Consider the following 17043-nt stretch of genomic DNA (forward strand, 5'->3'; position numbering starts at 1 on the left):
TTATTACATATTGTATGCTATTTTTATACCTTTATATAATAAGATTGAGAGAGAATGAGACTTAGAAAAATTTGGTCACGTGCGCCACTGAAACCATATTATCAATAAAAATTATTTTGTCAGTAACGATTGATGGGATAGTAGTTAGCTTGTTGAACTAGTGATCTGAGAGTCTGAGGTTCAAACCTACCACACAACAAAACTTTTTTTTTCGTGTACATTAATTTATCATTATTATTTATTAGAAAATTATGAAGGTAACAAACAGGGACTTGATATATCTTTTCTGTTAGGTAAACTATATTAAAAATAGTATAGAAAAGCGGGCAATTCATTCGAGGCCAAATAAAATATTGTTTACCACAAAATCACTATAGTGGTATTATGGTAAACTATACTGATAACTATTTTAAACTGTCCGAATTCACTTCAGGTCACTATAATAAACTAGTCGTAAATCTATAGTTAACTATGTTTATTTTCTTTCAATAAAGCATGGTTAACTACAGTACTTTTTAGTAGAATCGTTTAACATGTCAAAAATAGTAAAATATAAAATTTAGAATATTTAAATGAAATAAGGAAATTTCATTTCATAAACGGTTAATAAGAAAGCCACCAAAACTGGTAAGAGGGTGATCGTAAAGTGAACCTTCAAACAATTCTCCAGTTATCTCATCCCTTTCCTGCAGTTCGGCGGTTGCTTGTAATTGCAAGGGGAAAAACCCGTACGAATCAGTTGAATCCATATGAATTTCAGCCAACACTTCCCGAAAAGTTGGAACGATTTTTCGGTTTTTCACGAGTTGTATTGTTAAACGGCCTGTTCCAGACTCTTGCTTTTTCGTTTTCAATGCTAAAAATTATTTTAAAAAAAGAAAACCCAAAATAAAGAATTAATGATAACTGGATTGTTAAGTTAAATACCTGTGAAATAGAAATGATATATGCCGTGGAATGGTACAGTAAACACACCCGACGAAGAACTGAAACACTGGCCTTGGTTTAAAGGAACTATGTCATAAGGATGTATGACAGTCTTGACATCGAAGGTACCAGTGTGTTGCGCAAAAAATGAAATATTCCAGCTATCATGGACGCTAGGATCGTTGTAAAAGTTCAAATCATGTTCAATTTTGTTGCTCAATAAAGTTTCTCGTCCGTTCAATGCGAGCAGCATTGCTTCTTTCATATTTAGTTCTTTTTCAATAATCCCCATATTTTCTATTTGCTCTTCAACTTCTCTCAGAAGTTTTGCATCTTCTTGTACTTTTTTTTCTAAATCTGTTGAAATGGCATCTAACCGCTTCCTGTATTTGATTATACTGTTCAATGTGTGGTTCAATTCATTCATCTCGTTTGCTGCTACGTCTAAGGATTTTCCAAGTTCGTTGACCTCCTTCGGGTATTAAAAAATACAAAATTATTTCAAATTTGCTACAACATATACTTAATTTATAATTTAAAATTAAGCCTATTTTACACAAAAACTGGAACTAACTCTTTTCAGAAGACAATAAATGTGCTTAGGCATGCACGTCGTACATAAATTTAAATCAAATCATGCACGTCGGATTTGAAAATAAAAAATAAAGTAATTTACTTTCTGGATTTGAACATTGATTGAAGCGGATCTTCCATTTTCAGCTGTTGTTGTAATGGTTTTAGGTTCAGAATCAGGAGTTTCATCGCTCCCTCCAGAAAAAAATCCACGAATCAATTTTCTGCTATTTTGCGATGAGATGGAATCTGTCAATTTGGTTTTAATTCCAACGAAACAAATGAAGACAATCAATTTTTTAAACTTCAACGTAAGTTATTACTTATGAATATTTTCTTAACCAAATTATTTATGAAATATGTATTACCTTGGCCACTAATTGTAGTAGCAACATTAGAAGCAATCGAACTTATTTCCAGGACTAGATTAAATTAATAGAGAAAACACGTCATCGTTTTACTGAAAACTCAAACAGGTAAATTATTTGAATTATATTCACTTACTAGCCGCCACCGTTGTGCGTTCTGCATTCGTAAGTAAATAAAAATTCGAAATTGAATTAATTATATGCGTAACTCAAGTGAGATTGATTGCATTCACAGTTAAATAACAATTTGTAATTTATTACAATATTTTTACAAATTACTTTTAATAGCCTAATTTTCGAAATGATTTACCTTTCGGTCCTACAACAATAGTTGTAGGCCCACTAGTAGGAGCAGCTGTAGTTGTCGGATCGGTGGTAGTCGACGGAATGGCGGTAGTCGACGGATTGGCGTTAGTCGGCGGATTGTTTGTAGTCGACGGAGCTGTAGGTTGAAAAGCAGGAGTTTCGTCGCTTTCTTCAAAATTAATTCTACGACTTTTGACGCTATTTTGCCCTAAGATGGACTCTTTACAATTGGTGATAATTTCACCGAAAAAATTTAAGAAAATAAATTTTTTAAACTTTAACGAACGAAATTACGTTTTGTCTTAACCAAATTATTTATGGTATATGTATTACCTTGGCCACTAATTGTAGAAGCAACACTAGAAGCAGTCGAACTTATTTCCAGGTTTGAACAGGAACAGGTCTCAGGAGGAATGCTTCTTATTACTAGATTAAATTGTTAGAGAAACACGTAATCGTTTTACTGAAAACTAAGACAGGTAAATTATTTGAAATAACTTACTAGCCGCCGTCGTTGTGCGTTCTGCATTCGTAAGTAAACAAAAATTTGAAATTGAATTAATTATATGCGTTATTCAAGTGAGATTGATTGTATTCACAGTTAAATAACAATTATGTTTTGTCTTAACCAAATTATTTATGGTATTTGTATTACCTTGGCCATTAATTGTAGTAGCAACACTAGAAGCAGTCGAACTTATTTCCAAGTTTGAACAGGAACAGATTCCAGGAGGAATGTTTCTTAGTACTAGATTAAATTGTTAGAGAAAACACGTCATCGTTTTACTGAAAACTCAGACAGGTAAATTTTTTGAATTATATTCACTTACTAGCCGCCGCCGTTGTGCGTTCTGCATTCGTAAGTAAATAAAAATTCGAAATTGAATTAATTATATGCGTAATTCAAGTGAGATTGATTGCATTCAAAGTTAAATAACAATTTGTAATGTATTACCATTTTTTTACAAATTACTTTTAACAGCCTTATTTTACGAAATGATTTACCTTTCGGTCCTACAACAATAGTTGTAAGCCCACTAGTAGGAGCAGCTGTAGTTGTCGGATCGGCGGTAGTCGACGGAGCTGTAGGTTGAAAAACAGGAGTTTCGTCGCTTTCTTCAAAATTAATTCTACGACTTTTGACGCTATTTTGCCCTAAGATGGACTCTTTACAATTGGTGATAATTTCACCGAAAAAATTTAAGAAAATAAATTTTTTAAACTTTACCGAACGGAATTACGTTTTGTCTTAACCAAATTATTTATGGTATATGTATTACCTTGGCCACTAATTGTAGTAGCAACACTAGAAGCAGTCGAACTTATTTCCAGGTTTGAACAGGAACAGGTTTCAGGAGGAATCCTTCTTATTACTAGATTAAATTGTTAGAGAAAAAACGTAATCGTTTTACTGAAAACTCAGACAGGTAAATTATTTGAATTATATATACTTACTAGCCGCCGCCGTTGTGCGTTCTGCACTCGTAAGTAAATAAAAATTTGAAATTGAATTAATTATATGCGTTATTCAAGTGAGATTGATTGTATTCACAGTTAAATAACAATTATTTTTTGTCTTAACCAAATTATTTATGGTATTTGTATTACCTTGGCCATTAATTGTAGTAGCAACACTAGAAGCAGTCGAACTTATTTCCAGGTTTGAACAGGAACAGATTCCCGGAGGAATGTTTCTTATTACTAGATTAAATTGTTAGAGAAAACACGTCATCGTTTTACTGAAAACTCAGACAGATAAATTTTTTGAATTATATTCACTTACTAGCCGCCGCCGTTGTGCGTTCTGCATTCGTAAGTAAATAAAAATCGAAATTGAATTAATTATATGCGTAATTCAAGTGAGATTGATTGCATTCAAAGTTAAATAACAATTTGTAATTTATTACCATTTTTTTACAAATTACTTTTTATAGCCTTATTTTACGAAATGATTTACCTTTCGGTCCTACAACAATAGTTGTAAGCCCACTAGTAGGAGCAGCTGTAGTTGTCGGATCGGCGGTAGTCGACGGAGCTGTAGGTTGAAAAGCAGGAGTTTCGTCGCTTTCTTCAAAATTAATTCTACGACTTTTGACGCTATTTTGCCCTAAGATGGACTCTTTACAATTGGTGATAATTTCACCGAAAAAATTTAAGAAAATAAATTTTTTAATCTTTAACGAACGGAATTACGTTTTGTCTTAACCAAATTATTTATGGTATATGTATTACCTTGGCCACTAATTGTAGTAGCAACACTAGAAGCAGTCGAACTTATTTCCAGGTTTGAACAGGAACAGGTTTCAGGAGGAATGCTTCTTATTACTAGATTAAATTGTTAGAGAAAACACGTAATCGTTTTACTGAAAACTCAGACAGGTAAATTATTTGAATTATATATACTTACTAGCCGCCGCCGTTGTGCGTTCTGCATTCGTAAGTAAATAAAAATTTGAAATTGAATTAATTATATGCGTTATTCAAGTGAGATTGATTGTATTCACAGTTAAATAACAATTATGTTTTGTCTTAACCAAATTATTTATGGTATTTGTATTACCTTGGCCATTAATTGTAGTAGCAACACTAGAAGCAGTCGAACTTATTTCCAGGTTTGAACAGGAACAGATTCCAGGAGGAATGTTTCTTATTACTAGATTAAATTGTTAGAGAAAACACGTCATCGTTTTACTGAAAACTCAGACAGGTAAATTTTTTGAATTATATTCACTTACTAGCCGCCGCCGTTGTGCGTTCTGCATTCGTAAGTAAATAAAAATTCGAAATTGAATTAATTATATGCGTAATTCAAGTGAGATTGATTGCATTCAAAGTTAAATAACAATTTGTAATTTATTACCATTTTTTTACAAATTACTTTTTATAGCCTTATTTTACGAAATGATTTACCTTTCGGTCCTACAACAATAGTTGTAAGCCCACTAGTAGGAGCAGCTGTAGTTGTCGGATCGGCGGTAGTCGACGGAGCTGTAGGTTGAAAAGCAGGAGTTTCGTCGCTTTCTTCAAAATTAATTCTACGACTTTTGACGCTATTTTGCCCTAAGATGGACTCTTTACAATTGGTGATAATTTCACCCAAATAATTTAAGAAAATAAATTTTTTAAACTTTAACGAACGGAATTACGTTTTGTCTTAACCAAATTATTTATGGTATATGTATTACCTTGGCCACTAATTGTAGTAGCAACACTAGAAGCAGTCGAACTTATTTTCAGGTTTGAACAGGAACAGGTTTCAGGAGGAATGCTTCTTATTACTAGATTAAATTGTTAGAGAAAACACGTAATCGTTTTACTGAAAACTCAGACAGGTAAATTATTTGAATTATATACACTTACTAGCCGCCGCCGTTGTGCGTTCTGCATTCGTAAGTAAATAAAAATTTTAAATTGAATTTATTATATGCGTTATTCAAGTGAGATTGATTGTATTCACAGTTAAATAACAATTATGTTTTGTCTTAACCAAATTATTTATGGTATTTGTATTACCTTGGCCATTAATTGTAGTAGCAACACTAGAAGCAGTCGAACTTATTTCCAGGTTTGAACAGGAACAGATTCCAGGAGGAATGTTTCTTATTACTAGATTAAATTGTTAGAGAAAACACGTCATCGTTTTACTGAAAACTCAGACAGGTAAATTTTTTGAATTATATTCACTTACTAGCCGCCGCCGTTGTGCGTTCTGCATTCGTAAGTAAATAAAAATTCGAAATTGAATTAATTATATGCGTAATTCAAGTGAGATTGATTGCATTCAAAGTTAAATAACAATTTGTAATTTATTACCATTTTTTTACAAATTACTTTTTATAGCCTTATTTTACGAAATGATTTACCTTTCGGTCCTACAACAATAGTTGTAAGCCCACTAGTAGGAGCAGCTGTAGTTGTCGGATCGGCGGTAGTCGACGGAGCTGTAGGTTGAAAAGCAGGAGTTTCGTCGCTTTCTTCAAAATTAATTCTACGACTTTTGACGCTATTTTGCCCTAAGATGGACTCTTTACAATTAATGATAATTTCACCGAAAAAATTTAAGAAAATAAATTTTTTAAACTTTAACGAACGGAATCACGTTTTGTCTTAACCAAATTATTTATGGTATATGTATTACCTTGGCCACTAATTGTAGTAGCAACACTAGAAGCAGTCGAACTTATTTCCAGGTTTGAACAGGAACAGGTTTCAGGAAGAATGCTTCTTATTACTAGATTAAATTGTTAGAGAAAACACGTAATCGTTTTACTGAAAACTCAGACAGGTAAATTATTAGAATTACATACACTTACTAGCCGCCGCCGTTGTGCGTTCTGCTTTCGTAAGTAAATAAAAATTTGAAATTGAATTAATTATATGCGTTATTCAAGTGAGATTGATTGTATTCACAGTTAAATAACAATTTTGTTTTGTCTTAACCAAATTATTTATGGTATTTGTATTACCTTGGCCATTAATTGTAGTAGCAACACTAGAAGCAGTCGAACTTATTTCCAGGTTTGAACAGGAACAGATTGCAGGAGGAATGTTTCTTATTACTAGATTAAATTGTTAGAGAAAACACGTCATCGTTTTACTGAAAACTCAGACAGGCAAATTTTTTGAATTATATTCACTTACTAGCCGCCGCCGTTGTGCGTTCTGCATTCGTAAGTAAATAAAAATTCGAAATTGAATTAATTATATGCGTAATTCAAGTGAGATTGATTGCATTCAAAGTTAATAACAATTTGTAATTTATTACCATATTTTTACAAATTACTTTTAATAGCCTTATTTTACGAAATGATTTACCTTTCGGTTCTACAACGATAGTTGTAAGCCCACTAGTAGGAGCAGCTGTAGTTGTCGGATTGGTGGTAGTCAACGGATTGGCGGTAGTCGACGGATTGGCGTTAGTCGGCGGATTGTTTGTAGTCGACGGAGCTGTAGGTTGAAAAGCAGGAATTTCTCCGCTTTCTTCAAAAATAATTCTACGACTTTTGACGCTATTTTGCATTAAGATGGACTCTTTGAAAAATTTAAGAAAATAAATTTTTTAAACTTCAACGAACGGAATAACTTTTTGTCTTAACTATAATATTTATGGTATATGTATTACCTTGGCCACTAATTGTAGTAGCAACACTAGAAGCAGTCGAAATTATTTCCAGGTTTGAACAGGAACAGGTTTCAGGAGGAATGCTTCTTATTACTAGATTAAATTGATAGAGAAAACACGTAATCGTTTTACTGAAAACTCAGACAGGTAAATTATTTGAATTATATACACTTACTAGCCGCCACCGTTGTGCGTTCTGCATTCGTAAGTAAATACAAATTTGAAATTGAATTAATTATATGTGTTATTCAAGTGAGATTGATTGCATTCACAGTTAAATAAAAATTATGTTTTGTCTCAACCAAATTATTTATGGTATTTGTATTACCTTGGCCACTAATTGTAGTAGCAACACTGGAAGCCGTCGAACTTATTTCCAGGTTTGAACAGGAACAGGTTCCAGGAGGAATGTTTCTTACTACTAGATTTAATTGTTAGAGAAAACACGTCTTCGTTTTACTGAAACTCAGACAGGTAAATTATTAGAATTACATACACTTACTAGCCGCCACCGTTGTGCGTTCTGCATTCGTACATCAATAAAAATTTGTAATTTAAATAAAAATATGCGTAATTCAAGTGAGATTAATAGCATTCACAGTTAAAAAACAATTTGTAATTTATATATTTTTTTTTATTACTTTTAATAGCCTTATTTTACGAAATGATTTACCTTTCGGTCCTACAACCATAGTTGTAAACCCAGTAGTAGTATCGGCTGTAGTCGACGGATATGCGATGATCGACGAATTGGCGGTGGTCGAAGGATTCACGGTGGTCGAAGGATTGGCTGCGGTCGACAGATTGGCGATGGTCGACGGATTGGCTGCAGCCGACAGATCGGCAGTGGTCGACGGATTGGCGGTGGTCGATGGATTTGCGGTGGTTGACGGATTGGCGGTGGTCGACGGATTAGCAGTGGTCGACGGACTTACGATGGTCAACAAATTGGCGGTGGTAGATGGATTTGCGGTGGTCGACGGACTGGCGATGGTCAACGGATTGGCGATGGTCGACGGATTGGTTGTGGTCGACGGACTGGCGATGGTCGACGGATTGGCGGTGGTCGACGGATTGGCTGCAGTTGAAGGATTGGCAGTGGTCGACGGATTGGCTGCAGTCGACGGAGTGGCGATGGTCGACGGATTGGCTGCAATCGACGGATTGGCGGTGGTCGACGGATTGGCGGTGGTCGATGGATTGGCTGTGATTGACGGATTGGCGGGGGTCGACGGATTGATGGTGGTCGACGGGTTGGCGGTGGTCGACGGGTTGGCGGTGGTCGATGGATTGGCGGTGGTCGACGGACTGGTGATGGTCGACGGACTTGCGATGGTCGACGGATTGTTGATGGTCGACGGATTGTCGGTGGTCGACGGATCGGCGATGGTCGACAGACTGAATGTAGTCGGTGGATTGGATGTAGGCCTAGTCGACGGATTTTCATTAGTTACCGGAGAAATTGAAGCCTCTGTAGCAATTTTAGTAGATCTTCGCTTTTTTACGCAATTTTCCCTTAGGATGGACTCTGTCAATTTTTAAAAACTTTAACGTACCGACCAAATTATTATTCGTATATGTCTTACCAATGACCGCAATTTCCCTGGAAACAGTAGTATGCCCAATAGGATCAGTTGAACTAATTTCCACGACTAGGCCTATATTAAATTGTTAAAGAAAACACGTTATCGTTTAACTGAGAATTCAGAATGTTAAATTATACATGCCGCCCTAGTATTATAGGTTTTGCATTTGTTGGTCAATAAAATTCAAAAAGAATGGATTGTATGTAAATTAAATAAAGCTAGAGAAATTTTTTAGCTTCATATGCAGGTCTTTAAAATAGAATTGCCCCTGCAACTATACACCTGGTTCTACTTCAATTGTTTCTACTTTCTACGCCGACGACAGTTTGTCGACATGATTAATATTTACTAATACTACCTCCCATTAAAATAAAATTGCTTACCTTCAGCAGAAAGAGCTGCAGCCATTGGAGAGAAATAAAAATATATTTAATTATTCTTGAGTTTTTTTTTTAATCTTTAATATTAATATTAGTACTTACCGCAAGCTGAAGCCGTAATGGCTGCACTCGTAATTGATGAAAAATTTACGAATAATTTTTTTGTTTAAAATATCTGAAGTAGAAATATATTAAAAAAAATTATCACTTACCTGTAGCTGTAGTAAATGAAAAGGTACCAGCGTCATGGAACGGACTGGCGATGGTCGACAGATTGGCTGCTGTCGATGGACTGTGGATGGTCGACGGACTGGCGATGGTCGACGGATTGGCGATGGTCGACGGATTGGTTGTGGTCGACGGATTGGCGGTGGTCGACGGATTGGCGGTGGTCCATGGATTGGTGGGGGTCCACGGATTGAAAGTGGACGACGGACTGGCGATGGTCGACGGATTGGCGGTGGTCGACGGATTGGCTGCAGTTGACGGATTGGCAGTGGTCGACGGATTGGCGGTGGTCGACGGATTGGCTGCAGTCGACGGACTGGCGATGGTCGACGAATTGGTTGCGGTCGACGGATTGGCGGTGGTCGATGGATTGGTGGTGGTCGAAGGATGTGCGGCCGTCGACTTATTGTCGATGGTTGACGGACTGGTGACGGTCGACGGGTTGGTGGTGGTCGATGGATTGGTGATGGTCGACGGATTGGCGATGGTCGACGGAGTGGCGATGGTCGACGGACTGGCGATGGTCGACGGATTGGCGATGGTCGACGGATTGGTTGTGGTCGACGGATTGGTGGTGGTCGACGGATTGGCGGTGGTCGCCGGATTGGCTGCAGTTGACGGATTGGCATTGGTCGACGGACTGGCGATGGTCGACGGATTGGCTGCAGTCGACGGACTGGCGGTGGTCGACGGATTGGCGGTGGTCGATGGATTGGCTGTGATCGACGGATTGGCGGGTGTCGACGGATTGGTGGTGGTCGACGGATTGGTGGTGGTCGACGGATTGGCTGCAGTCGACGGATTGGGGGTGGTCGACGGATGTGCGGCCGTCGACGGACTGGTGATGGTCGACGGGTTGGCGGTGGTCAACGGGTTGGCGGTGGTCGATGGATTAGCGGTGGTCGACGGACTGGTGATAGTCGACGATCTTCGCTTTTTTTCGCATTTTTCCCTTAGGATGGACTCTGTCAATTTTTAAAAACTTTTACGTACCGACCAAATTATTTATTCGTATATGTCTTACCAATGACCGCAATTTCCCTGGAAACAGTAGTATGCCCAATAGAATCAGTTGAACTAATTTTCGCGACTATGCCTATATTAAATTGTTAAAGAAAACACGTTATCGTTTAGTTGAAAATTCAGAATGTTAAATTATACATGCCGCCCTAGTATTATTAGGTTTTGCATTAGTTGGTCAATAAAATTCTAAAAGAATGCATTGTATGTAAATTAAATAAAGCTAGAGAAATTTTTTAGCTTCATATGCAGGTCTTTAAAATAGAATTGCCCCTGCAACTATACACCTGGTTCTACTTCAATTGTTTCTACTTTCTACGACGACGACAGTTTGTCGACATGATTAATATTTACTAATACTACCTACAATTAAAATAAAATTGCTTACCTTCAGCAGAAATAGCTGCAACATTTGGAGAGAAATAAAAATATATTTAATTATTCTTGAATTTTTTCTTTAATCTTTAATATTAATTTTAGTACTTACCGCAAGCTGAAGCCGTAGTGGCTGCACTCGTAATTGATGAAAAATGTACGAATAAATTTTTTGTTTAAAATATCTGACGTAGAAATATATAAAAAAATTTTATCACTTACCTGTAGCTGTAGTAAATGAAAAGGTACCTGCGCATAGTAAACATTTTCGAGAGTGTGAATTTGATTTAATTTTGTAAATTATTCTGCATACCATCAGTTTTTCCAGTAACGCAAGATAAAAAGCAAATATAGACGAAGAATACGCAGTAATAAATCTTCTAACAAAATAATAAAGATAACAAAACAAAATAAAATGAAAAATTTTATGCAACCGAATTTGTTACCATTTTTCCCATGTTGATTTCAACGAAAGCTTGGCTAACACTCAAAATATTTGTTATTTTTATATTAAAAGCACTGTTTTTTAAATCAACCAGCAATGGCAAAACAACACCAACAATGACAAAACAACATCAGTTATTCACTTAGCTTATGCCAGGGACGGTTTTTTTTTAGCCAATTACAATAAAACAACGCAAATTCATAGAACTAGATATAACTGGTGATCGTACCTGATTTCCGCCTTCCCACCCCTGCTCCGTTCCATGACGTAATTGGGGTTTTGGGTTTACACAGCAATCTGCCTGTTACATGATAACCGATGTTGATGCACAGGCACGCACCACTATTTACGCCTCTTCGTATTAGTTCGTTTCAACATTTCTCTCCATTTCGTTGTACCTTTACACTCACCAATTTGTAAAAACAAAGCAATCGCCTGTGGTGATATATACGAAGAATCCCGCTTTATAATTTGTTTTTCAAATAAAATAAAATAATAAATAATTTTTCCCTGTATACTAATGAGCTTCAATTTTTTCTTAATAAATATAATACCACACAATCAACAGCGGTGCCATCACTCTGACACCGTATCTCCTGCAAAAAGTCAAGATATTGAGAGAAAGCGACAAGAAGAGGCGGAAAGTGGCTCTATTCCTTCAATTTCTTTGGCTGCTGGGCATATTCATTGGAAAAGACAAACAAAAACCACATAGAGTCGCTGAACTCATCTGAAAAACACAAAATCAAATAATTCCAGGAGGCGAAAAGAAGAAAAAATCAAGCAATAAAAAATTGATGGCGTGGTCTGCTTTCAGTTCATTGGGAATGTGAGTGCTGGGACGTGACAACATGGGTTACACATCTCACTGTATCACACGAACGTGGGCCACAACTGACACCCGAACCCCCAAGGCTTGATGAACAAATCGCGGCATTGGCCCACCCATGCAATGAAACAAATGATTTTGATTCAGCCAAAGAATTAAATTAAACTTAATTTCACTCACGTAACATACGGCATCAGGGACCCAGGGTGGTGGGGCGTGATCGGGGCACCTTCTCAAAGCAAATTTCTAAACTTTAAACCCAAATTTCCCTACGCATTGCCCATACTTTTCAACCGTGTAGAGACTTAAATTAACAAATGTATAAATTTAAAATAAAATAAAAACTAAATTAAAAAGTAAATTATTACCATCGTATCTGTATCTACCCGTACGAAAATGATAGCAAGTTACCAAGCAGTAACTTTCTTGCTGTCTACTGTCATGCTTGCTAGTTGCATGAAAGTTTTTTCCTTATAAGGGTTTTCTCTCAAACATACTAGTCCCTTACTGCTATGGGGTTATTAGTTTTAAACTAGCATGAACTCACTTCCGTCAGAGGAATATATAAAACAGATTACCGCGCGTACCCTTCCTAGCTCGAGCTAGCAAGCTTCACTTGCTTTACCCCTCCTAGCTAGTAATTAGCATGCTTCACTTGTTTATGTTAGCTAGTGTCACACTTATTAGTTATTTTTATGCTCTGAATTTTTATATTATTGGGTCACCCATCCAAGTACTGTTGGCTGTTCCGATGGCTGCTTCTGCTGATATAGTGGGATGCTGCTGCTGCTGATGTGGCACTCTAAATTTTTTATTACTTAAATATTTCAAGACCTAAAATAATTTTAGTTTGTCTGTCATATTTTGAGTTATAGTAAGAAATTTCATCACCACAAGATGGAACAATTAAATGAAATAAAGCACCTTTAATAAAAGATGCATTATACTTGTATATATCTAAATAAAACAAATTTTTTTTGCCGCTATTGGAATTTAACCAATTAGTTTGCTTAATTAATAGCTGAAGAAATCTTTGTACAGAGTGTACTTTTTTAAAATACGCCTATGAATGAGCTAATGCATTAAAATTTAATACTAACTTTATTTAATCACAAAATAATAGTAGCCTTTATATGATACATAGGGATTTATCTTCTTATTTATATGGATTTATATTTTCAGCATATGCTATTTTAATTGAAAAAGAAAGTATCATATGAGGAGAGAGGGAGAGAGAAAATAGGTTTAATGCCGTATAACGCACTAGCTGAATAAAAACTTGTTAAAACAAGTCAGTAGCATGTCCGTTTTTGCTTATCGGACCCCTTTTGTATAAAGAAACGTATTGACCTTACAGGTAATAACAAGCCGCATGCTTGTATTTTATATACAGGTCCGTGCGAACAAGTAAAAAGCTAGCTCTAGCTAGTATTAAACCCCGTCTCGTTCATATTCGTAACGCGCTAGTCAGTTACTAGCGCGTTACGAATATGAACCCCCAAGTCAGTGAAAAACTAACTATCTACGGATATATTGCATAGTCGTTTTTTACTTGCTGGGACATTACTAGTAAGTGCTATCTAGATCCCTACGCCAGCTGCTTAATTTTTCGTAAGGGTATACTGTTTTACAGACGTTTCAATCGACTCTTTCCATCTCTTCACATCTTTAGCGCTAGATGGCAGGAATTTCTCGTAGCAGTAGGAGGAACTGGAGGATGGGAATAGAGGGGAGCTCGGAAAACCGTATCGCGGCCCAAGGGAAAATTTTCTTATGGAGCTGACTGACCTCCCGCACGAAATATTCAGCTAAGAGGTCTAGCTTTAATTTCGAAATTGCTAGCTTTAGCTCATATTTCTGCAAGCTAAAGAAAAGATAGCTTCCCGCTAGCTTTATTTTAGCGCTTAATATAAGAGCTCCTTCATCTTTAGTTGGTAGGCAGCTAGGTTTAGCATTGTTTCATTGGGCTATACCTTTTAACGCTATCAAAGGCTTTATTTTAGCTTTAATTTTTAAAGCTAAATTATTGTAGGTAATTTTGTTTGCTATGATTGGTAAGGTTTAGCCAAGTTTTAGCATTTTTTTATTTTTGCACTGTTTTTTAACGCCAGTGGAAACCTATATATTAGCTATTACTTTTTTGCTAAGTGTTTGGCTTATTTTTATAAAATGTCTATTAGCTGGTATTTGGGTGGGTTTAGCATTTTTTTTACATCGGCTCATAAATAAAATAATAAATCTCATCAGCCATGGAGGTGCTGCTGATGGAATTATCCGCGATAGTTCGTTTTTCTCTTTAATTTATTTCGTCCTTTTTATTATCAGTTTAATTGAGTATCTGTGCCCCAAAGTTTCATTAATATTAAATTATATCCGTTCATGCAATACGAAGGTCGTGATTTTGTTATATTTTCATTATTTCTTTTTGTATCTGTTGGTGGTGGCCGTGAATAATTATTACGAAATAATAAACATTTTCAAAATATATATTTTGAATTAAATTGATGAAATAATAAAATCGTTTAAAATAAAAATGTTTAGGAAATATTATTATTAGCGATGACCATCATTATTTTGATTAGGTGATTGGCAAATGGCAACACTGTTTTTTGTTAATCGAAAAATTCAGCTTGTCCAAATTCTGTTACATCTGACTAATGAATAATGAATTAATACATAGATTATGATTCTCAGAAAATAGAAAATTTCTCTCATAGTCTCATTCCTTATATTTAATAATAGCCCTCCACCATAAGCACGTAAGCTGAAATTCAGAAGAGGCTTTTTTAGGCGGGAAGTAGTTGTCTGCTACCATATCCGTCATGGCGTCATGCAGTTTAACTGATGGCAGTGCTTTCTGCTTGAAGACGGTGTGACAAAGTCTCGCTTATTTCTTTCGTAAAATCATTTCATATTTAGTTTATTGCACTTTTATTCTTAGTCTTAAAATGGAAAAGGATTCCCTGTTTTTTTTTTCTTTTTGAAATTTGTGAAACAAAAATGTTGGGAATTGGAACAAGTGAATCAATAACTATTCACAGAAATTTCCAAGCTAAATTGCAGAAAGACAAACTCAAGTTCGTCGAAAAAGCAAGAAATTGGTGTGAGGTATGATTTATATTTATCCTTGTAAAAAATTGAATGGTATACTTGAAAATGTTTTTCTTTAGTTGGCCTAGTGAAGGTTGTGAATTGTCAAGTCGACCAAAGAGAGGCATCAGTACATCTAAAGAGAATTATAGCACGACAACTCTGAAAGTAATCATTCTCAACTTCAGTGTTAATGTACAGTATCCTGCAAAAAAATCCGAACAGCGATTTTTTTCCTAACAGCCACCTATCAATATTGCGGGGAACTGTTTTTGGCTTTTAACCCAAATTTGGGGGGCAAGGAAGAAAGCGAAAGGTGGGAAGAAAGAGACCCCCTCCCTCCGAAATAAAAAAATGTGAATGAAACCAGACAGGCTGTCTTGAATAGCCTTAGGCTCACTGTCAATTTTTGGACAAGTGACAAGAAAACCCAAAAGCTACCATATCTTGCAACAAAGCGGGAAAAATTGAAAGGAATCGCCTTAAGTCACTTGTCCAATAATCGGCAATGAGCTTAAGTTGGTTAAATCAATTTTTCGCGCCATGAAAATTTCAGAAAGCCTGTCTGTTTTCATTTGTATATTTTTTGGAGGGGGGAAGAGGAAGACATGGCCAGTGGCTAATTATTCCTTTTTGTTTCTTCCTACCTTTCGTTTTCTTTCTTTCCACCCAAATTTGGGCTAAAGGCCAAACACAGTTCACCAAAATATTGATAGGTGGCTGTTTGGAAAAAAATCGCTGTTCGGATTTTTTTGCAGGATACTGTACCTGAACTTTATATAACTACTTTAATGAAAAGGTCTAACTCAATTTGACTTGTTGCAGATGCCAAGGAAGTCATCGAGGAAATACAAACTCAAGTAATCAACAAGAAAAAGCCACGAGCCAAGTCAGCTGTGACAAATTCTTATAGGTCTAATGCAGGTAATATTTAGGCTTTAACATGAATACTTTGGTGTTTGTTTCTGACTTTCTGACATATTTCCTAATAAGGCAAGTTCCAAGCTGAGGCACCAAAAGCTTTATCGTGCAAAGATTTTAATGTTGCCTTAAAAACCAGTGTCCAAGAACATTTGCCTTACATCGATGCAACAAATCATGGTAAAACTTAAGTTACAATTTTATAGTTGATATTATTCAACTCATTTTTACTTCAATTTTTTCAGAATCGTGATTTGATGGCCACTCATTCTCTTTCAGGAAAGAAAAGCCCCAGCACTGACAAGTCTAAGGAAAAGATTTTCAGCTGAAAATGGCGTCCGTCGGGATGATGATGAATCGGTTGCTTAAACAAAGCAATCATTAATTCAAGCAATCATTAATGAATGATTGCTTTGAATCGGTTCCAAAGCAATCAGTGCTTAAACAAAGAAACGTTAAGCCATATTCAGCGCAACCCCTTAAATGTTTATATATTCTTAGTGTCGGATTGATTTTTTTATCTTGTTTTTTATATCTTGTCACTTGTGTACAAGTTATCTTGTATAAAATAAAACAGATGCTAAGTTATAGTAGTTACTGGTAGTACCTAAGAATAGCTAGGAAATTGCAATGCCCATAAATAGGATTATAAATAATAGCTACTAGAAGCCTATCCTCTACAGTAGCCGTTTTAAGCTTCTTTTTCTTAGCTACAGATAGATCATTAAAACGGAGCTCCGTATTTTAAGTTTCTATGTTAGATTTTAAACAGGTAAAACCATCCTAAAGGGATAGCAAAAGTTAGTCATTTTTTAGCTGGACTTTTCGTACGGGCTCCCCCTTAATTGCTCTGCCTTATTAGCATTGGAAGCA

The 17043-nt window shown here is 36.0% G+C and overlaps 1 protein-coding gene and 1 long non-coding RNA gene across 26 annotated transcripts; one reads left to right on the forward strand and one right to left on the reverse strand.

Moving 5' to 3' along the window:
- Positions 1–458: 458 nt before the first annotated feature.
- On the reverse strand, positions 459–11445 carry LOC124202518 (mucin-5AC-like). 25 transcript variants are annotated; one of them, XM_046598857.1, is made up of 46 exons: positions 11332–11445; positions 11199–11265; positions 11108–11134; positions 10998–11018; positions 10899–10913; positions 10515–10586; positions 9475–10455; positions 9365–9385; positions 9266–9280; positions 8883–8954; positions 7970–8824; positions 7799–7819; positions 7625–7717; positions 7472–7492; positions 7297–7389; positions 6990–7205; positions 6816–6836; positions 6641–6733; positions 6488–6511; positions 6313–6405; positions 6038–6187; positions 5863–5883; positions 5688–5780; positions 5535–5555; positions 5360–5452; positions 5085–5246; positions 4910–4930; positions 4735–4827; positions 4582–4602; positions 4407–4499; positions 4132–4293; positions 3958–3978; positions 3783–3875; positions 3630–3650; positions 3455–3547; positions 3180–3341; positions 3005–3025; positions 2830–2922; positions 2677–2697; positions 2508–2600; positions 2179–2394; positions 2005–2025; positions 1869–1922; positions 1604–1749; positions 928–1399; positions 459–856 (listed from the first exon to the last, which is right to left on the reverse strand). In XM_046598857.1, the coding sequence occupies exons 1-46, from the start codon at positions 11341–11343 to the stop codon at positions 594–596; spliced, it is 5553 nt and encodes a 1850-aa protein (XP_046454813.1). In that variant the 5' UTR covers positions 11344–11445; the 3' UTR covers positions 459–593. The 25 variants fall into 25 exon arrangements, with proteins under 25 accessions (XP_046454813.1, XP_046454812.1, XP_046454809.1 ...); XM_046598856.1 differs by having other exon boundaries at positions 6488–6508; positions 7625–7714; positions 7793–7819; XM_046598853.1 differs by having other exon boundaries at positions 6482–6508; positions 7625–7714; positions 7793–7819.
- Positions 11446–14965: 3520 nt separating this feature from the next.
- Positions 14966–16760, forward strand: LOC124201642. The gene is made up of 5 exons (XR_006877630.1): positions 14966–15267; positions 15330–15417; positions 16075–16173; positions 16243–16350; positions 16416–16760. It is a non-coding gene; the product is annotated as an uncharacterized LOC124201642 (long non-coding RNA).
- The last annotated feature ends 283 nt before the right edge of the window (positions 16761–17043 follow it).

Source organism: Daphnia pulex, chromosome 9, assembly GCF_021134715.1.
Source record: "Daphnia pulex isolate KAP4 chromosome 9, ASM2113471v1".
NCBI lineage: Eukaryota > Metazoa > Arthropoda > Branchiopoda > Diplostraca > Daphniidae > Daphnia > Daphnia pulex.